The 22,873-nt window shown below is 43.4% G+C and overlaps 1 protein-coding gene across 1 annotated transcript in view; it reads right to left on the bottom strand.

Moving 5' to 3' along the window:
* The window catches only part of Stom (stomatin), a 30,601-nt gene extending 15,802 nt beyond the window's left edge, over positions 1-14,799 (bottom strand). The window contains exons 1-2 of the mRNA XM_005382569.2: positions 14,537-14,799; positions 603-709 (exon numbers count right to left, since the gene is read on the bottom strand). Coding sequence (XP_005382626.1) covers positions 603-709; positions 14,537-14,594 — 165 coding nt within the window. The 5' untranslated portion in view covers positions 14,595-14,799. The remainder of the gene's footprint in view (positions 1-602; positions 710-14,536) is intronic.
* Between the last annotated feature and the right edge of the window lie 8,074 nt (positions 14,800-22,873).

Below are 22,873 nucleotides of genomic sequence, written 5' to 3'. Positions count from 1 at the left end.
TTACAGGCTAGGCACTGGGTAAGTCATCTACACACACTGTTTCACTTAACCCCCACCACAGCCCTGTCATGTAGGTGCTGTTATCTCTCCCCATCTTACAGATGAGGAACCGTGGTAGAGGTCACATGGTAAGACACGGAGCTGGGAGGCAAACCTTGCCATCGCAACTCTGGGAAACCTGTTCTTGGGGGGCAGCTCACATCCCTGGCCTAGAAAAAAATTTTTTGAACCAAAGCCTTGCTATGTAGTCTGGACTGGCCTGGATTCACTGTGTAGCCCAGGCTGGTCTCGAACTCGAGGCAATCCTCCTGCCTCAGCCTCGCGAGTGCTAGGATTACAGGCATGTGCCACCATGCCTCACTCCCAGAAAATTTTTAACGGTGATCCCACTTTAATCCATGGAGAATGATTGATTGGATAATGGCTAAAAAGCAGTGTTAAGATTTCACTCTAACTGTTAAGTAGAATGAAATTTCCAATAGAGATTCAGGAAAAAGAATTACAGGCCAAGTATGGCCTCTCTCTGTCTCCTGCACACACAAGGTGGATTTATGTAAGGTAGGAGCTGAGCCCTTTCTAGAAGTGAGTGAAAGGTTCTTTACCTTTATGCACATCCATATCGATAGTGGGAATGTTACAAGTGTGAACAGGAATGAGACAGCCACCAAAATCCATCCACAAACTCCAAGGCCTCTCTGGGGGGTGTCTCCTGAAAACGAAAACCAGCAACTCTGAGCATGCTGCTAGCACGATCGCCACCACCTTCACTCCCGCTAGCCGCTGAACACCTATGTACCCGGCATTATGCTGGCTCCTTTTGGTGCATTTTCCATTCCAACCCTCACCCAACCCTGCGGTACAGCCGCTACTTTCCTTAGTCGGCTTAACACAGGTACTGCCCAGCATTACTCATTACTTTCTTCAGGAAACATTTATTAATCACCTCTTAGGTCTTTTGCCCTGTACTTTGCATTAAATGTAATTCAATCCCAGCTTCCAAAGAGGCTCAAGTTAAGTGGAGAAGAAAAAACAAACTGATAATCATAATAGACTACTAGGCGGTTAAGTATAGCTATGGAGCATCTATTTAGAACAGGCACGGGGATGACAGTGGGGTGGGGTGGGTAGGTAATAAAAGTTGTCGGAGCCCTTCTTGAAGGATGTAATAGCAAGGAAAATTCTTGTGAAAAGGAAGGGGAAGCCAGAGGCATTTTAGCCGAAGCTACAGCATGATTCAAGGTAAAAATGATACACTCTACATTGCTTAGAGCCTCTTTCTGCAAAATATTTTACTGGTTTTATAAACCTTTATTTATCAGCAATTTCCTGATCAGTAGATAGATAACGTTTTTGGCTTCTTATTCTTAAGAACAACGCTGTAATGAACATCCTTGTACCTACTCTTCCTTCCACATTTCTGCTTCTCTTTCCTGTATAGGAAATAGTGTTTCCATCTTATTACAAAATAATAACTGAACTGCAAAAAGTTCAGACAATAAAAGAGGGAAAAGTGCTTCCAAATCTAACGATAATAAATATTGTGGTACATTCTTCCAAACCTTTTTCCTGTCAGGTAACCATATTTTAAAATCAATAAAATTTGTAATCACTTTTTGCAGCCTATGCAGCTATGCTTTTGTGCTTGCTCTGTTTCTGTTTAATCAAAATTATGTTTGTTTAAAGTTTAAAAAGTTAATGGATAAGTACAAAAAAGGGCAGTTCCTGCTCACCTCAGTTCTTCTGCCTCAAGAGAAACAGTTTTCTGGGCAGAGCATTTTAGTATTTGCGTTCACATTTCTAACTGTTTTGCTTGTTTTGATCCTTCTCACTTTTTAGTTTTGAGCATTACCTAGTGACTTTCCACTACAGAAGAGGATTTGGCTGTTTCTCTGCCTTCCCACATCACATACACACACCTATCTTTTCAATATAATTACACCATAACTCTGGTTAGATCAGTGTCAGACCTCACATTACCATGAATATGTAAACACTAGGCAGAGCTAAGCGCACACTAGAACACACGTTCTATGGGATAAAAACACGGAAGCACACAGTGAGTGCCTTGGTTAAATTTGACTTCCAAATTTTCTGATCCTGTGTCGGAGTGGAGTGAATGTCCTCATACATACTTACATAAAATTAAGGCTTCCTTTCCTCTAAAGCTCTTTGTTTTTTTCTGGAGTTAGTGGTTTCCCCCTGCTTTTCTGTGTCTTCAGTGCCTTCTCATCGATTCAACCTCACACTCCGTCAGTGGTCTGAATCTCCTGTCAGAATAGCCAGGCATCCTCTCCATTCCTTTCCGAAGCAGCCTTGGGGTAGACTTCTCCCTTCAGCTCACACAGCCACCGTTCGCTAACTGCCTTTCACGACTACTCTGGGGTCCCCCCCATCATCTCTTGAGTTGGAGTTTCTATTTTCTGTTGCCCTTGTCTTCCTCATTTTTGTCTCTCCTTTCTGTAGAGATTAACGGGGCTGAGAAAGCCTTGTTGATTTTCTTATTAGTCAGAGAAACCTTCTGCTCTATTTTTAAGAACTGTTTTATATTTATGTATTTATTTACTTATTTTGCGGTACTGGGGTTGAACCCAGGGCCTTTTCCTTGAGCTACATCATCCCCAGTCCCATTTTATTCTTATTTTGAGACAAAGTCTAAGTTGGCCAGCCTGGGTTTTAACTTGGGATCCTCCTGCCTCAGCCTTCTAGAGTGCTAGGATGACAGGTGTGTACTGTTATGCCTGGTTACAAGAGCTGTTTTAATGACAAAAGTTTGTGGAGAAGGGAGAAGGTATTCCAGGGATGTCTTACTGCTTAGAGGAAAGGGTAAAAAGAAGCAGTGACACAGGCTTTGCATAAACAAGAGACCAAGCAAGGAGCAGAGGATTCAGGCTGGGGCCATAAGCAAAAAGATAGACATGTCAGTATCCGGGCCAAGAAACACAGGATAAAAACTCAGAAACAGACAGCGAGCACCTTGATTCTATTTAATGTTTTAATTTTTCTGATCCTGTGTCATCACATGGGGTAAAAGTCCTCATGCGTGCTTAAGCAAAAGTTAATCCTGCATTAATGCTGAAGGTTTCTAAGTTATAGCTATTGGGGGACAGATGCGTCCACCAAGAGAATGTTCAAAGCAGGGATGCAGTGCTGCTTGCGGCGAAAGTTCTACCGGTATTATCACAGCTGATAATAACAACGGTGGCTCTTTGGATGGCTTTTTAAGGGCCAGAATTACTTTAGAAATATGTCGTTTACCTCTCAGGACAACCTTGTGAAACAAAGTATTTCTATCTTCACTTGATGAATGCAGTAACTTAAGCAAAAATATAACTTTCCCAAGGTCACAGGAAAAGGACCCAGGAGCAAATAGAGGTCACTTATCCCAGAGCCCATGTTCTAAATCTGGATGCCTCACCACTAAACCTAAAAAGTCCTCACTGAAGATGTCTATAGGTAAAATAACAATGATTGATAATGGCCTACCCCCTTGTCTGTAATTCGGTGAATCCCCCTATTGCTATGTTGTCCTTCTTTTACTCTTTAAATTTAAAAAAAAAAAGAAGAAGATGTCTGGCGCACTTTCTCAAGAAACAGGGAAGGCGCGGCAGGAGCTTTGAGAATGAATGAAATCTGCTGTCCTTACAGAGGCGCCCTCTTCATTCCAGCTGTTGTCTATTCATAGCCACAGACAGGGTCAAGGCTCTGCACCAGGCTTATGTCTAGAGTTCCAGTGAAATAGTAATCTTGTAGATTCCAAACAAGGAACGGATTGGCCACAAATACTCATAGCTGTGTCCACAACGTCCCAATGACAACCCCCTGAAGGCGATACCCGTCCTCCCAAGGCAGGCATGGTTCCTGTTTATTGTCATTTTTCACAGTGCTGGAGGTGGAACCCAGGACCTGGATGTCAGGTCAGTGCTCTACCTCTGAGTTATAGCCCCAGGCCTTCTGTTTATATTGTTATTGTCTAGCACGGTATCCTGCATACCTGACTTTCCAGAAGATGTGCTTTAATTAAATTTTGCTTAATATATACTTTAATTTCTTATGCATCTATATCCCCCCTTACACTAAGTTTTTCTGAGGTTTGAATTTCAGCTTCTTTTTTTTAAATTTAGTTCTGTTACTTCTTAGTGGTATGATATTTACCTCTTTAGGCCTTAGTTTCCTTACTTGTAAAAAATAAGGATTATTAATATGTATATGTACATGTACAGTCTCCCAAGATGAATGTAATTACTGTGTATTGCAAACATATATTAATAAAAAAATTTAAAAGGATTATTAGACTGGCCTTATGGAATAGATGCAGTGCTTGGTACAGAGCATAGTTTTATTAAGCACCTACTAATGACTGGTGTGGTGCTGAGTACTTTCTTTTATTGCACAGTGCTGGGGATCAGATTATAGTTTTATACACCCCTTCTCTTTTACCCTTTCTGCCCTTTTAGCTAAAAATCTCTTTATTTTTTCTTTTTTTGGTCTTTTTGAGACAGGGTCTTGCTATGCAGTTCAGGCTGGCCTTGAGCTCACTCTGTAGCCCAGGCTGGCCTTGAACTTGCAATGATTCTCCTGCCTCAGCCTCCCGAGTGCTGGGATTACAAGCGTGCGCCACCACGCCTGGCTAAAAGTCTCTTAAAATGATTTAATTTGTCCCTTTCTTTATGCTGCCTCCAGGCAACCTAGGCTTGGACATGCAAAGATTCTTAAGAAAGTGCATTTATAAAGACAGCCATAAAGGACAAGCCAGGAAGCTCAGCCACGGTTGTTTCTGGGTCCAGTTCCCCTGTCACGGTGAGTTCCTTCAAGCTCCGTTAGTGGACAGGACAGCAAATCAAGAGGAGTGAGGTTTACGTGGATACCTAAAACTGGGCTTGACCTTTCACATAGCAAATACTCAGCTAGAAGTCATCAGGGTGTGTACATAAAAAATCAGAGTGTCCATTATGGGGAAATGACACTCCACGTCTCCCTTCATAATTAAATGATTCCATTTTCAACCCTCGAGACTCTTCCCCACCGGGTCACACCTCAAAAAAATGCCTAAACCACACTCCTGGGAGAGGTGAGAAGGACGCCACCAGGCTTAGAAACAAGAGCCCTCACTCAGTCTCCTGGCCCTTCTGGGCAAAAGAGGAAAAGCACTTTTCTCAGCTACTCACCAACACTTCCGGAACTCCATTCCCTTTCAGTCTCTCACCTCTGACTTTAGGGTCCAATTCTTCCTATCTGCTCTCCAAGGGAAATGCCAAGAACAGGCTGTCCGTGTTCCTGAGATACTGAGGTCCACACACCTGGCCATGTTTTGCTGGTGAGAATGCTGTTAAAGACTAGGGACCTCTAATACTTGGTTATAAATACTACTTTGCCATGGTTTAGAGTATTTTTCTTTCTTTTACTGCCAAACTCTTTCTTGAAAATTGCATTGCAATAACATTTTAATCAAGCAAAGCCATGGTCTGAATATGGACGTAAGCTCACAGATTTAATTTTTTGTGTTGAACATTCAAATTGCACTTACTTCCAGGAAATTAATAAAAAAGTTTTATATTACTGCTTTAAAAAAATAGTCACTAGGATAATTAGAAATTATAGCTCAGCATATAGAAAAATTATCTATACCTGTACCTTAGGTAATTATTTTTTTGCCTTACTTTATGTTTTTTTTTTGTCTTTTTGAGACAGGGCCTTGCTCTGCAGTTCAGGCTGGCCTTGAGCTCATTTTGTAGCCCAGGCTGGTCTCCAATTCACAAGGATCCTCCTGCCTCATCCTCCCAAGTGCTGGGATTACAAGCATGCGCCACTACGCCTGGCTGCTTTATGTTCTTTAAGCGTTTTTTTTTTTATTTTAATTTTTTGAGACAGGGTCTTGTTAGGTAGTTCAGGCTGGCCTTAAATTTACTATGTAATATATAGGTTGGCCTCAAATTCACAGTGATGCCCCTGCCTCAGTCTCCTGAGTGCTGGGATTACAGGACCATGCTCAGCTTTTTCTTTTCTTTTTTACTTTAAACCTTTTTGCTGGGGATGTGGCTCAGTGGGAGAGTGCTTGCCTTGCATGCACAATGGCCTGGGTTCGATCCCCAGCACCACCACCAAAAAAACCCCTTTTGTATCCTGTCCCCCCAAATTTAATAATGATGTACATCATGATTTAAAACCTTCCCCTCACACTGTAAGCATCATTTCATGCCAGTATATTCTTTATCATTATGATTGTATGAACATTTAGATTGAATCTGAACTTCTTAATTAGAAAGTGCTACAGTGAACATACTTCCAGCAAAGTTTCTGCAAATCCTTGATAATGTATCATGAAAATTAATTTCCTGAAAAGATAAAAGTTTATCATTTTAAACCTCTCTCATTCTGCCGTCTTTTATTATTACTCCTACCTATCACTTACTGAATGTCTAACACATGAAAGCTCCTTATATATACTATTTCTAATGTTTACAAAAACCTGCAGACATAGGGGCTGGGGATTTAGCTTAGTGGCAAAGCACCTGTCTGGCAAGCGCAAGGTCGTGAGTTAGATTCCCAGTACCAGGAAAAAAAAACAAAAACAAAAAAAATCCTGCAGACATAAAATATTTTTTCCTAAAGACCCAAAGTAAGGATGCAAAAGATCTTCTGGAAAAAAAAATACAAGAAAACAAATCCGAACCATAAAACATGAAAAAAGAGGAATTGTACGGTAGTTTTTGTTGCATCACCTTCAGGAAAAGCAGTAACGCATTCTTCCCAAGATCCTAACTCAGGCCAATGTCCATCCTTATCAGCTGGTTTACTTTAAGATTTATTGAACTTGGCATGAGTGGCAATCACATGGAGTAATAAAGCCCATCACTGAGACTGAACTCTAAAGTTCAAAGGCAATTGGGTTTTCTCTGCGGAGAAAGGCCAGAAACATGTCTTACACCATATCTAAAAGGGTTCCTCAGAATCATATACATTACTGCCACCTCCAAAAAGGGAGGGGCTAAGAGTTACTGAAATAATCTAACACTTACAGGACGTCATTTTTCCCTTCCCTTCCACCGAGTTTGGTGAAACACGTCATGTTGTACACTGCCAGGAAAAAATGAGCTCTGAGTGGAGAAAGAGAGGAGTACTGAGGATTGTACCTCAAAAACACAGGTCATCTAGATCTAACTGCACTTTTTAAAGGGTCAGAAACACAAAACCCTGTCCATTTTTAAATTTTCTGCTGGGCATGGTGGTGCATGCCTGTAATCCCAGCACTCAGGAGGCTGAGGCAGAAGGATCATTGTGAGTTTGAGCTCAGTCTGAGCTACAAAGTGGGCTCAAGGCCAGCCTGAACTGCACAGTGAGCCCCTGTCTCAAAAAGACAAAACAAATAAATAAATTTTCTTCTGAAAAGCCATTATATACAGGATAAAAATGTTCTTTTGGCCATCATTATTCCACGTAAGAGATTCTATGTCAGGACCTGGCAAACTTTTCCTGTACAGGGCCAGACAGCAAACAGTGTACTCTGCTAGTGCAGTGGGAAAGCGGCCACAGGCAATACATACACTAAGAGTATAGCTGGGTTCCAATAAAACTCAATTTATGGAAGCCAAAATCTAACCCTCATGTGTAATGCAAAGCGTTATTCTTTTAAAAAAATTTAAATGTAAAAATTACCCATAGCTGTGGGCGATCAAAAAACAGGCAGTTGCACAGATTCGGCCCATGAGCAGTTACAATCCCTGTTCTTGTTGTAGGACGTACAGGTATTTATTTGAGGAGGGAGACTCTCTCCTAAGTCTTTCTTCCAACTACTCAAATAGAGCTACGCATCCTAGCCTCTCGGTTCCTCTTTCCTTTACTTGTTCTGAAACAAGGTCCTTGTGAGACCTGATCAGTAAAATCTCAAAGCGAAAATGTGCAAAAGGGTATCTTTTCATATGGAAATTTCACAGTGACAGCGCAGGGAAGGAAACAGAGAAATAGGAAAGGAAGGAAAAGGAGAGAAGCTGAAATAGATGCAGCACCCTACAAAGCCAAAGATTAACAGAGCAAGAGATAAGAGGCCGGGGTAGTGCCCAGTAGGGTCTCAAATCCACGCTGACAAGATGGTGGTTAACTGGAGACCAAAACTTGAAATTCACTGAGGCAGAGGATTTCAAAGTAAATGAGCATATTATAACCGGTCTTTCAACTACTTTAATTAGGCAGTTTGTGGTTATTAGGATGCCGTTATCCTTAAATCTCTAAGGAAGAAATTATTCTATGCACTGGAGAGGCTTCAGGCCAGAAAGCAGCCAGTGGAGAACTCTGACTGAAAGAATCTATACCTTTCTTCCCTCTTGTACACCACCTACCGCTCTCGCTGCAATCCGAAGACCCGCTACTCACGGAGAATTACATGAACCAAATCACAAAGCTTCAGCTGTGTTTACCATGAAATACTAAGGGAAGGAAGCGGACTAGTCCTTTTAAAGATCTTCAGTAAAGGTTGAAATAAAGAGAATCCTTTGCTCAGCTCAAAAGTAATGAGACTGAGTATGCATACATGTTTTATTTCCTAAATATTTCTTGAAGATTTTCTGTAGCTTTCCGTTGTTCAAGTATCTCAGGCCACAAAAGAGGAGGGAAAAAAAATGGGTGAGAACAACATCAATAATATCATATTTGGACCTCTGAGTCTTAGCCCTCCTTCTTCTAAGCTGCTACATACCACTTTACCCTGTCCAAACAAAATTTATCACGCTTATAATTATCTCGTTCAGTCAAAGTCCGTCCTCTTGATGAGACACCTCCAGTCTTGTTAAAACGTGTAGCACAAGGACTTAGGGTTGGCTCTGCCATGCACTGCGTGATCTCAGGAGAGCATTTTACTGCTCTGTGCCTCAGTCTACTCATCTAAAGGTAGGGCCAATGGGGCACCTCCTCAGAGGATACGTGTGAAGGCTAGTTGAACTAACGTGGGAGATTCCCAGGTACTCAAAATATAATTGTTAAATAGTTAAATGAGTGGAGTGAGTCTGCAGTTTCTTTAGGGAAGAGGAAAGACCATCTGTTACGTACAAGAAACTGAACCTACTGTGTATGTCAGCACAGAGGGTCCAACAGCACTGTTCAGAGTCAGCCTCTGTCCCAAAGGAGTTGACAACTCAAGTGTTCACTTTAAAAAAAAAAAATCAGGCCTTTCCTAATTGTGAGGTTAGAGGCTTCAAGAGAGGAAGCTGGGCTGAACACGGGCCATGTGTGGAGCTATAAAAACTCTTCACTTTGGAAAATTGAAGAGAAAAACCATTTCATCATGGATATTAAGTTCATTTAGGTCAGAGTAGGCCAGAAAAACATGAAGATAGAACAGAATTCCACATTTTAGTGGTTTTGTGCTTGACATGTAGTCATCAATAAATAGTAGCTATTATTCCTACTACAACTTTAAGATCATTATTTTTTTTTTTTTTGGTTTTTCTCCGGTACCGGGAACCGAACTCATGACCTTGCGCTTGCCAGGCAGGCGCTTTTGTCGCTGAGCTAAATCCCCAGCCCTAAGATCATTATTGATATGGTTCAGAGCAATAAACTTTTAAGTAAGTGAATTGCCTCCTGGGACCTACACACCATGGAGAAAATACCAAGACTAACAATCTGTCTAGGGACTCTGTCTCTGGAGCAGAAACAGACCACACTTGGTGTGCTGTGGTGGGGGGTAAATTAGAGTTCTAAATATTGCTAGGTCATCCGTCATACAAATCTTCTACATTCACCCATCAATTTCAATATACTGGATAGAAAATGACTAGGCTTTCTGAGCAGTTCTCCAAAAACAGCTTTCTAGTTTGAAGGGCCTAGTCATTGTTAACCTTTTTCTTCGTGGCTTTCTCCATTCAATATCTTGATAATTTGCATTTTAAATTTTGAAGGGACATTTGCATATATTTTCACATTTAACACTTAAAACCCTGGGAGATTGATGGGGGAAGATTATGCCTCATGCACAGTGGAGGAATTGACTCTTGACATGGAGACTTGTCCAAGGTGACCCGGGTATGAAGGGATGGTCCTGAGATCTCAGGCCAGAGCTTGTCATCCTCAATTCTGTATCATCTCACTACACAGCACTGTCTTCCCACAGGTGCTCGCTCACTCCAGTGGACAGGACTGGTATCACCCTTCTTGCTGAGTACTTTAAGGAGGGTTCTTTCTTGGTCTTCTTCAAGGCTAATCAAATGAAGCACCAAGGCAAAAAGCTTGGCGTTCAAGTTTCTCTACCAGTTCCAGAGTACAAGGATATGTATAGAAAAAAAATAGAGGGATGGGAGCTGGGGATATAGCTCACTGGCACAGCGCCTGCTGGGCAAGCATGAGGTCATGAGTTCGATTCCCAGTACCCCCCCCAAAATAAATAAATAAATCAATGGAGGGATGCATGTATCAATAGAAAATGAAGACACACCTCTTCCCTTCTATTGTTGGGATCTCCACCTTCTCTCCTTATTTTCATAAATGAGGTTTCTCCTAGGTACAACATATTATCATGGCAATTATAATCTCTTCCTTGATAATGTAAACCCGGATAAACAGTCTATCTATAGTAAGAGTGTGTAATCAGGAATGCGATTGCTACATTTAAAAATCAGCAGTTGGGGTTACAAAAACAATAAAATAAGCTGCCAACAGACCTCTAACAACCGTTTCACAATCCGATGTATTCCCTTTCCACTTCCTTTTTCTTTCAACAAATGTTTTGCACACCCACTATGTACTTAATATCAAGCTATTGCAATGAGGAGGGACATGATCTTTGCTTTCAAAAGCTCTCCCAGACAAAGCAGGGGGCGGGGAATAACGGATAAATCAAACTGACAGTTATAAAACTGTGTAGTAAACATTACGACAGAGGTATGCACAGGAGGCTAAACTAACATGCAAGAGAGGTGGTCACTCATAGTTTTCAGAAGATTGCTTTTCCCTTCCTGCTCCTCTTCCTCCTCCTCTACCCCGACTCCCTCTGGCTCCTCCCTTTTGCAGTACTAGGGGGACTGAACTCAGGATCGCACAAGTGAGGCAACTGCTCTACCACCGAACTACCCTCGGCCCTCTTTAAAATTTTTCCTTCTAAAACAGGGTTTCACTAAACTGCCCAGACTGGTCTTGAACTTGTGATGCTTCTGCCTCAGCCTCCTGAGTAGCTAGAGTCATGGGTGTGTGCCATAGCACCCAGCTCCATGCCATCTTTAAAAACAGATTTTGAACCCTATCTTTATCACTTTACCTACATCTTTAAATTTTTTCTTTCTTCAAAGGAGACTGTTTTCTAGTATAGAATTTACACTCAGGAGGCTGAGGCAGGAGGCTCGGTCCGAGTTCGAGACCAGCCTGGGCTCCAAAGTGAGCTCAAGGCCAGCCTGAACTGCACAGCGAGACCCTGTCTCAAAAAGACAAAATTATCAATTAACACCAAAAACCTACTTAACTAATCAGAAAAAAATACACAAATGACAGCTTCAAATACACATATGACCAAAGGTGGTTTGATTCAGATTAATTACTAAAGAAGTTACAAAGTTCTCTCCATTTGATCAGCCTGTAACAACTGAAATAAACAAATCAGTCCCATGATCCTGCTTATTTTCTGAGATGTTCCCAAAGGGATTTATCCTGTTGACACGGCTCTTAATTATAATGATACATTTCTTTGCAATCCACCCGCATTATTTCATTACTAAGTGAATGCACCAGCTTCAGGAAAAATTAGTCATGTCCTGCATTTGATTCTGTTTACCTACCCAGGACTAATTTCTAGTAAAGATATAAAGAATGTGAGCTTCTGTCGTTCCACCGTTTCCCTCAGAGGCAGTGCCTGGAAGCTACCACGCCCAAGAAGTCTTGACTGACTTTCTGTGGTCACTCACCTTCAGCAAAGTACTGAAGTTGGAGGCTCTAAGATAGAGAAAATGGTTTCAGAGAGCCTCGTTTGAATCCTGGCTCTGAATCTTCTAACCTGTGTCTGCTTTTTATCATTCTGACCTTCGGTTTCCTTATTGTAAAATGGAAATAATGACATTTTCCTTGTGCAGCCGGGCAACTAGATAAATGTAAAGCACTTAAGCTGTATCTGACATATAACAGCATTCAAAAGATAATGTTTAAAAAGAGATAATGTTTGTAAAGCACTTGGGCTTTGACATATAACAAGCATTCTAGAAAATCTATTCAACATATTCTAGTAAAGGTTTCACAGACACACACATACACACACAATAACATGGACCAAGCAAAATTTATTTGTATGTATACTTTTAGAGGAGAAAGTGCATTCATTTTCACTAATTTCTTAGAAGATTTCTGGTTGGGCATAGTGGTGCTCTCTTGTAATCCCAGCACTCGGGAGGCTGAGGCAGGAGGATTGTTGTGAGTTCCAGACTAGTCTGGGCTACATAAGTGAGTTCAAAGCCAGCCTGAACTGCATAGCAAGAACTTGTCTCAAAAAGACAAAAAAAAAAAAAAAGGGTCGGGGATATAGCTCAGCCTGGTAAGCACAAGGTCCAGGGATATAGCTCAGCCTGGCAGCGCAAGGTCCCGAGTTCAATTCCTGGTACAAAAAAAAAAAAAAGATTTCTATCTTAAAGATTAAGTGTAAAACCTCAGAAAAGAATTTAAAAGTTAAAAACCTAGTCTGTGATGATAATAAACATTTAAGTACATGCCAGGGATACAGCTCGGCGGCACAAGCGCCTGCCTGGCAAGCGCAAGGTACCAAGTTCAATTGCCGGTACCAAAATAAAACCCCTAAAAAACAAAACAAAACAAAAAAAACATTTAAGTACAAAGATCATATTTATCCCCAAAGAACTCCAGACTGATTTTACACAGCAGTTTCCCAGTAGGAAGGTCAGGGTACCGAGGAAAGGAACTTCAACTTTTTTTTTTTAATCTAGGAAAAGACAATGTAATCACAGGTTTTTTCCTGTTCAAGTTTTGTTAGCAAATTCAATTTAAGATATGGCTCCACTATCCTATCTGTGTGACTGTAAGCAATTTAACTTTATCGAGTATCAACGTCTTCAAATATAAAGTGGGGATGGAAACAGTACCTATCACATCTGTTGTGAAGATTCAATAAAATGTCTATAAAATATTTGGCAGCAAGCCTGGCCTATTTAGTGTTCTTTTTGTTATTGTTACTACTATTCCCATTAACTTCTTGCTATTGTACTCCTAATTTAAGGAGGCAACTCTCCAAGGTGCTTAGTGGAGAAGGGAAGGATACATATATTTGTTTGTCTGTTTGCATTCCTGGGGATTGAACCCACCCAGGGCCACACATGCTAGGCAACCAGTCACTCAACAGCCACTAAATTACATCCCCAGCCTTTTATAACTCTTCTGAGGAGCTCAAAGACAGGGATCCCAAAGAAGGAATTAAAGACAGGGACCCCAAGGCTGGCTGAACAAATAAGCAGAATAGGTGACTCCAAATACCTGCTCTTTTAGAGCTGCTGGAAAAGCCCACTAGCACCCTAAATTTCTTTCACTATGTCATTGTGTCTGAAATTCCATCTTTAAAAATCATTCCTTTGACCCGGGCATGGTGGCACACGCCTGTAATCCCAGCACTGGGGAGGCTGAGGCAGGAGGATCATTGCGAGTTTAAGACCAGCCTGGGCTACAAAGTGAGCTCGAGGTCAACCTGAACTGCATAGTGAGACCTTGTCTCAAAAAGACACACAGACACAAAGAAAGAAATAATTCCTTTGGATAACTAAGAGCTCCTGAGAGGCCGATCACCTCTCTTCCCACACCCCAAAGGAGTTGGCCAATAAAACCACAAGGTGGTACTCTCTCAAGGACACTAATTTCTTCACAGAGGAACAAGGTTGAGCCACGCACAGTGGCTCAAGACTGAGAAGGCCCCAGTGGGGTGGTGACTGCGGGGAACCCAGAGGTCTCCTAAGAGACAAAAGCCCTGAAGGAGAGTTCCCTAAGACTATGCGCAAGAGGGGAAATGGGGCAGAAAGAGCGGGGGAATGTCCAAGAGAGACTTCCTTCCCGGGCCTTGTGTCAGGGTCCCCAGCTGTGCATGGCAGCAGGGGACAGGGGTTCTTTCCGGGTCCAAGGAGAGCGCTTCACGCTGGGGGTGGCTGAGCTGAGCGGGGGAGATGGCCTCCGCGGGGGTGGGCGAGGGGAGAGGACGCAGGGCTCCGCCCGCGCCGTTCACGGGTTGCCAATCCCTCCTGCGTTTCCTCGCCCTCGTGGATGCCACGAGATAAGGAAGCTCGGGCATCTGGTGGCGCGGGATAACGCGCGCCCCGGCACGCTCTGAGTACCGGGCACGGCCCCTGCCATCGGCGCGCCCACCGTGCGCCCTGCCGGGCCGTGCCCTCTGCGCCCCACAGCCCCGAGGTGGTGACCCCAGCCCGCGAAACGAGGTCTGCGGGAGAAGACGCCCGCTCTCCGGGACGCGCGCGGGCAGCCCAGAGCAGCAGAGACACTGGCTGTCACACCGCGGCCCCTGGAGTTTGCGACGGCGGGCCACACTGGGGCCTCGCCCAGGCACGAGGCTCACCCTTGAGGGAGTCGGGCAGCTGCCGGGTTTGGGCGTCGTCTGCGTGCCGCTTCTCCATGCTGCGCGAGCCGGTGTTGCGCTCCTCCGCCGCAGTCGCAGTGGCTGAAGCCGAAGCCTCGGGAGCGGGAATGAGGAGGACGCGCAGCCGGAGGGCGAGGCTGCAGCCCTGCCCCGCCCCTCACGGGACGCGCTCTCGAGGCCCAACCAATGGGCGCCCAGCATCGCGGAAGACTCGCCGTTGGCCCCGCCCCCAACGGCCCGCGAAGTCGGCGCCGCCAGCTCTGGGAGCGGCCGGGGGGCGTGGCCTGAGCTGCGCTGCGCAGGAGAGCCGGTTCTGGGGTCCCAGGCGGCGCTGCAGTCCAGGGGCTCTGGGACCCAGGGGTGGGACGCGTGCTGAGGGTGTCGGGGTGGGGGCCTGTGGGATGGTCTGGAAAAAGGTGCAAGTAAGGGAAAGGCAATTAGAGTAAGGCGCTTCCTGCGGGCGGAGGAATTGTGGGGAGAAGTTGGTGACCGTGCGGGGTCGGGGTGAGGGCAGGGTCATGGACTTGGCCGGGGTGAGGGTCGAACTGTCGGCGCGAGACGCGAGGCTGCCAACCGACCGCCTTCCGGCCAAAGTGAAAAAATTCTAGCGAGGTAGGTTTATTAGCCAGGTATATTCAGACAAAAGCCCCAAAAGGAGCACCTGGCCTGTGGTGGAGGTGTGCTCACTGTTGGGGTGCAGGGAGCGGGCTTTCCTTATGTTACCCTCTACTAGGGGGACACCTGCAAACGGGCCAGCGCAGCGTTGCACCTCCCCAGAGGCGCTGCGAAGAAAATAGCTTTGGTTAGCGGGGACGAGGGATTCTATAAGGAGGCGGCCTTGAGATGTTGTTGCCAGGAACATGGGAACGAGCCAGGCTCGGCTAGGGGGACAGGCGGGGCAAGGAGGGCGCAAGCGTAGGCGAGGGAAAAGCCAGTCCGAAGCCTTCCCAAACCTCTGGCCTTTTTGGTTGAGGATGGCTGACAACCACACTTTTGAAAATCACTGTGATAAGGATGATCTTTGCTTGAAAGGACAGGCTTTGTCAAGGTTGATAAAAGCCTGATTCAGGCTCTGAAGAGGACTTCCAGTCAAACGGGCCTGGTGGCGCACGCCTGTAATCCCAGCACTTGGGAGGCTGAGACAGGAGGATCGTTATGAGTTCAAGACCAGCCTGGGCTACAAAGTGAGCTCAAGGCCAGCCTGAACTGCATAAAAAGAAAAAAAAGACAAACATGGGCAAAGTAAGGTTTATATTCCTAGGAGTGTTGTACAGCTCATGCAGTCACGTTATTACCCTTCTGCAGAAGGCAAGGAGGGGAGTACAGTAATTTAGTGATCCCTCCTGTCAAAAATCAATCTAGAAAGTTCACAGCATCATTTTTTTTCCATTCGAACCCGAAGGAACCCCAGAGGCATGAACTTCCTGTTTATTCTGTGTTTGTCAGGAAAAGAGGAAAAAGTGCCAAAGAAACTAAACTCTTCACTAGAAGAGGGCTTGATCACAAACTGCATACTGCAGGGGAAAAAAAAGTACTAGGTTTTATTTTTGCTGACAAGGAAAATAATATTTCAAAGTGAATTTAATGTCTGTACTCCTCTGCCCTGTTACATTAGCTCAAGTCTCAAGGCAGTCCCAACTGCGTCACTTCTGAACCTCTCCCTGTGGGACAAAGATTTTAGTAAACACTTACAGGTACTGGTGTTAGATTGCATCAGTTCTAGAGGTAATTCCAGGCCCGAGTTAAATACTGATTGATGAGGATAGTGATGACATTAAGATGTGGAGATGGAGGTTGAAAGGATGCACCATGAATCCATAATTGAATAAGTCAGAAGGGAATTCAATTAGTTTTTTCTTGTGCCCAAAAGAAATGCTTCCATAAGAGCAACAGGAAAGACCTTAACCATTTTTTTCTTTAAATTGCTAAGCCAGGCTTTTCTTGATGGTTCTAATAAAGTCAGCTAATTAGATACATTATGGGAGTAACAAGAACAGAAAGTCATAAATTTATACCATTCTGCTCAGGATGGGATTAATAAATGTGATCTATTTCTTTAGATGGATTAATTTGCATTTGTTTCATTACTGTTATCAGGTAGCTCTTTCTAAACATGGCTTGCCATTTAAACGTTTCTGGCTTTTGGGTGGCTTACCTCTCTTTCTGGAGTTAGATGCCACATTCTCATCTCAAGCAAAGGATTGAATGAAATGAGCAAAAAGCAAGGACAAAATTTATTTGAAAAGTGAAAGTGACAAGAGGAAGAAACAGGGCTCTGCAGAGTGAGCTTGGGTTAGTAAAAAAGGAAAAAGTAAGACACCCTAGAGGAAGCAGAACCGGCTATCCTGAGAAAAGCCGTAATAGCAAGGTCTTCTTGGCATCTGTGTCTTTTTATACTGTCCAAATCTTGAGGAAACTTGCAAAAGCTACATACGAGAGTCTCAAGAGGCGGTGCTGAGATCCCACACCTCAGGCTGACCATCCATATCTAGGCTATCCTGTTGCAAACCTGCTGCAGCTCTCCCAAAAGTCCACAGGAAAAGCTTTGGTAACTGTTCTGTGCGTGTATTCCGGGCTCTTCTAATTAACTCCTCCACCCAGCTTTGCCATGCCCTCATCTCGTATGTCATTTACAGTAAAGTTTTTCGCTTATCTCACTTTGAATCATCACAAGAGTTTCACCATAAGGTTTTATTTTGAGGTGTGGCAGCAGCCCAGTTATACAACAATACCTGCTAAGATACAGGAATTCAAGTTCCCAGTCTTATGAAAAGTTGACTATAACATTGGTGCCATTTAACAGAATTACCTAAGGGAAGAACCTTATTGATCTGTTTTATTTATAAATGCACTCAGCAAATAGTTGTTGAACACCTGCTCTGTACCAGACATCATACTAGGTATTAGGGATACAGCAATGAACAAAAGAGACAAAAATCCTTTCTACATGTATTACTTTGCTAGGGTTTCTATCACAAACTGGATGACTTAAACAAGAGAAATTTATCTTTCTGACAGTTCTAGCAGTCCAAGACAATGTGGGTTTGTTTGTTTGTTCTGTCTTTTTGAGACAGGGTTTCACTATGCAGTTCAAACTGGCCTTGAATTCACGATGTAGCCCAGGCTGGCCCTGAACTTGTGATCGTTCTGCCTCACCCTCCCAAATGCTGGGATTATAGGCGTGCACCACCATGCCCAGCTAAATGGCCTCTTCTCACAAAGACATTCTGCTGCCGGGTGTGGTGGCGCATTCCTATAGTTCAGCACTGTGGTGCCTCTATATCCCATTGTGCCCAAGCCTTACACGGGGCACAGATTCCAGCCTCAGCTGGCTGCTTTCCTTAGATCTTAAAAATGCTTCTTTTGTGTTCCCTCAGTGCCTGGGAGTCAGAACCTCTTTGCCTTTAAAAATCAACTAACGGGAGTGGGACTATTGACCTGGACAATCCTTCGCCAGGGGTTTTAAGATAGTCCCCACGTTTTCAGCCTAGCGCAAGCCCGAGACCTGCTAAAATGGAAGAAAGGGAGCGTTACATTATGTAGATGATCTGATGCTCTGTGGGGATACAGAGGGCCTGGGAACTGAGTCCCTCCATAAAGTGTCCTGGGAGAAGCCCAAATCTGCCAGTCCCGGGTCACCTATTTAGGGCTGCTCATTTCTCAGGGCAAAAGGGCATTAAATTCAGAGAAAATCCAACCCGTTCTGGAATACCCTTTGCCAAAACATATCAAACAGCTGAGAGCCTTTCTGGGGGTGACTGACTGGGTTCTGCAGAATTCGGATTCCAGGACATGCTAAAAAGGCCAGGCCCATTTATCACTTTCTTATGCAGGCTTTACACATCATAACAGCAGCACTGGGAGTCCCAGGCCAGCCTGAACTATGTAACAGGCAACCCAACAGACAAAGACATACTAATGACCTCATTTAACTCAATTACATCTTCAAAATCCTTTCCATAAATACAGTTACAAGCTGAGCACTAGGACCTCACTAAATGAATTTTGGGGAAGTAGTTCATCTCATGTTATTATATAAAGCTGCTCTATACCCAAGCCTTTCTCTTCAAATCTGTTTTTAGGGTTTTCTTTTGCAGTATTGGGGAACGAACCCAGGGCCTTGCATGTGGTAGGCAAGTGCTCTGCCACTAAGCTGTATCCCAGCCCCATATCTCTGTCTTGCCTGTCTTTTCCTTTGCAATATGCAAAGCCATTTACGTTTACCTGCTGAATGTGTTCAGTCAACTTGATTACTTTTCTAGACTTATTTTTAAGTAGTACTGAAAAGAAAGTTGATGGTTAGGAAGGATTACTTAGAATGTTGCTCCATCTAGTGTCCACTATATTCTACTACTTTTGTCAAAGTGATAAAAGGGAACTATGTTGGAGATGGGTTTTCTGCTCAACAATTAGGCTATTAGTCACGCAGCACTAAGAATTCATGGTAAAAATGTTATTTCAAATACTGTATGTGGAAAGAAATAGGAGCCGAGATAATGACATTTTATTTATTTATTTTGAGACAGGGTCTCACTACATATTTCAGGCTGGCCTTGAACTCACTGTGTAGTTCAGGCTGACCTTTAACTTGTGGCAAACCTCCTGCCTCAGCTTCCCAAGTGCTGGCATTACAGATGTGTACCAAGATGTCTGACTTAATGGTACTATTTTTAAAAATTCGAGTAGTATAGTTACATCATTTACTATTACCACCAGTTATTATTTATTTTTATCCCAAAGGAGACTGAGACTGGGGTTTGTCACTTGTCCAAAATCGTACAGATTATAAAGTGGTAAAGAGATTTTTTTTTACCTCCAGTCTGTATAACTCCTGAGTTTGAGCTCTTAATCATTCTGAATATATAAAAAGCAAAAAGACACAAGCTTGTCAGAATGCATCCCTCAGATATGAAAACTTCTAAGCATATATCTAAATGAGCATTCAAGTTTGCCTTCAATTTTTATATATATTTTATTTTGTATTGCAGTGATACTCTATTGTCCAATGTTTGTATCATTGATGGTCTACTCTGTCAAAATATGCCTGTCCACTCAAATGTTGAATTTATAAAGATTATGACAGCTGAATTAGATAGAAATTAATATACAGTCAGAAAGGGATTGGGCCCTCAAAGAAGTCAACATGAAAAAAAATAATCATCAGAATTGTGGCTGGAGGGCCAGGGATACAGCTCAGCGGCACAGTGCCTGCCTGGCAAGCATGAAGTCCTGAGTTCGATTCCCAGTTTCAAAAAAGAATTGTGGCTGGAGGCAAATCTGAAGAGCGCCAGGCCTCAGGATAGCCAGGCCTGCAAGATAAACAGCAACTTGAGATTATACTATAATTAATACCAGCTGGCCCAGTGGGCCAGAGAGTCCTCAGACACATAGGTAGGTGACCCGAACACCCGGACTCATACTCTCCTCCCTTCCCAAAAATGCCTTTGGTTTTTTTTTCTTTTTTCTTTTCCTCCGGTACAGGGATGGAACTCACAAGCTTGCACTTGCCGGGCAGGCGCTGTGCCGCTGAGCTAAATCCCCAGCCCCACCCAAAAAATGCCTTTGTTCTTTCCATATACCATTGATACATGACTTGTTTCCATATTAGAACAATATAAGCTAAGCAGCTATGTAATCCTATGGGTTGATTGTATTCTGACCCATGTTGTACCCACATTGTAACTTTGCTGAATAAGTTGCCACTCACAAAGGGCCTTGGTAGCTACCCATTTGGGATTGCTCCTGGAAATCCAGGAGCTATTCTTCGTCCCCTTATTTCCAATAAAACTCTCCTAACTTCATCTTTTGGTTTGCAACTTTATTCCTCAGTGTTATGAGACCATAAACTTGGCACATTTGACATCTAACAGGTTGGGAGTTATAGTTCCCCTATATCATTTTGGAGGTCTCACTGAGATAATTGGAAAGAGGTAAGAATTTGGCTTTGTTTCCTTTTTTTTTTTTTTTTTCCTCCGGTACGGGGAACCGAACTCAGGACCTTGCGCTTGCCAAGCAGGCGCTTTGCCATGGAGCTAAATCCCCAGCCCCTTTGTTTCCTTTTGTAGCCTTAAAATATTTTGACTGGGTTCTGAACTGTGACTCATTTAGGTAATCAAAAAGTGTCATATCTTTTTTTCTGGTTGCACATGCTTTTTGTTGGTTGCTTGTGCTTTGTTAAAGTTAAGAGCATGGAAGATTGTGATGCCTTTATATTTGGTATCTCTTTGATGGTATATCTTTTATTTAGCAACTAGGACACTGTATTCCTTACTTGACTAGTTTTGCAATTACAAGATGGGTCTCCTATTATAACTTTTAGAATGGTTTTTGGCTGACAGCTTGCAGGGATGTGTCTGAAGATTCAGCCAGCGGCTATGGGACAGGTTTCAGCAGTTCACTTCTGTGATGTTATTAGTATCAGGAAACAGTTTTTGTGTTTTTCTCCTGAAATTCTTTTCCTTTCTTATTGGAAGTTCTTGAACCCCTAGAAAGTAAGTGTTCATCTATAAGGATACCAAAGATAGGCATCCCTTTATAGACTACATAACCCCCATCCCTGGGGGTTATATGTTCATCCAGGAAGGTACACATAAAGGTTTTTGGCCTGCCTGGGGTCTGAGCAAGGGTCTCATGTGACCAGCAAGAGAGACCCTCCTCCTGAGACACAGTGGAGAGAATAATCTCCAGGTGACACCGGAGAGAGCTATCTCCGGAAGCATACGTGTTTACGAGCCAAAAACAACGTAGCTTAAAGGCGCATCCTCATTCCTCCCTTTGCTCTTCTTTCTCACTCTCCCTCATTTTCTGCTTGGCAATACTATCATACTGGGAGTCAGTTGTAGCTTTTGTCTTTCGAGGATTTGGAGGAGAGTGAGGATTTGGTAAAAAGAGACAAACGACATAGATAAAGTTCTCGTGTTTTGCATAGAATCACCCTACTGTCCTTCCTCCACTGCCCTCCCCTGAGAAATAATGCAATTTGCAGCAGCAGCATCTTTCCAGGACAGTTCTCTTCCCTATGACTGCCAGATTCCAGGACCTTTGAGAGACCAGGTTTCCTCGTCTCCAGAATGGTGAATACGCCCCTCCCTACCACCCTTCAGTGTCTAGCTCCAGAGCGAGGCCGCACCTCATTCCCTCTGACTTACCCCTGGGCCATATTCTTAAAAACTGTTCTAGATTTAATCCTTAAACTCTCAAAGAATGAATAAAAAAGTTTTAGTTCATACTTACAACAGTTCTTAGAGCAGAACTGGAAACTAAGGAGTATTTTTACTCCTTCAAGTGCAATGACAAAGAGAAACATCAAAAATGTCACCCAGGATGTGGAAGCAGATTTATTTACATCGATGGGCACTGATTGGGAGCATTCCCAAAATATCAGGCTTAAAGGCTCAGGGAGGGAGGTTTTTATGGAGTTGCAAGCAAGAAGCAGAGTACTCAGCTGCTTTTGGTTAGTTCTTACAGTATGCATCAGAGTGACCAGCTATTAATCACAGTGACCAGCTGTTGCTAAGAAACAGAAGCAACAGGAACTGTAACAAGAACTGGTGGCGGAGGGGGGTGCATTTTCTGCTACACAGGAATGCTGCTTAGACAGGGCAGGCTGACCAGTTTAAAATAGGGACATTACAGCCCTGATGAGTTCATTAATAAAACAAGAAACATTCCCAGGGACCCTTATGAGCTTGATAACAGTTTTAAACAGAAACAGTTATTGAGGGATATCCACAGGCCCATCTCCAGAGGGCTGCTTCTCTCTTGTCATGATTTCTCTCCAAAGCAGGTCACCAGACTGGCAACAGTTCTATACTCAGAGAGATGCTAACTGAGGGCTGAAAAAGGAAAGCCTATAGCTAAGTATGACCTAAAGGATCATAAGGAAGAGGGCCTAGATGCATGGTAAGAGCAGATAAATCTAGTTCAGGCCATTTCCTCTCACCTCCAGTTCACCGCTGCCAGCACTAGACTAGGTCAAGCCCAAAGGATACTTCAGTTGTTTGTTTGTTTATTTTGATACTGGGAATTGAACTCAGGGCCTTGTGCTTGCCAGGCAGGCGCTTGTGCAGCTGAGCTATGTCCCTGGCCCCCTTAGTTGTAAATAAGTACAAAACATGCAGAGATAGTCAGGGATGCCTTCTCTTTCATTGTTCCTTTTCCAAATAGGGAAGACACTGTCATAGGGAGACATCTACACCAGGGAAGATTGGGGCCTTGGAAGGCCTCCTTCTTCACCCACCTTTGGAATAGATATTTAGGCTCCCTGGACTGAGCACCCTCTGAAAATAAAATAGTTGCAAAAAAAAAAAAAAAAAG

Source organism: Chinchilla lanigera, unplaced genomic scaffold, assembly GCF_000276665.1.
Source record: "Chinchilla lanigera isolate Chin_1 unplaced genomic scaffold, ChiLan1.0 scaffold00018, whole genome shotgun sequence".
NCBI lineage: Eukaryota > Metazoa > Chordata > Mammalia > Rodentia > Chinchillidae > Chinchilla > Chinchilla lanigera.
Note: the sequence above shows the minus strand (reverse complement) of the source record. Positions and strands in the feature narration are given on the sequence as shown.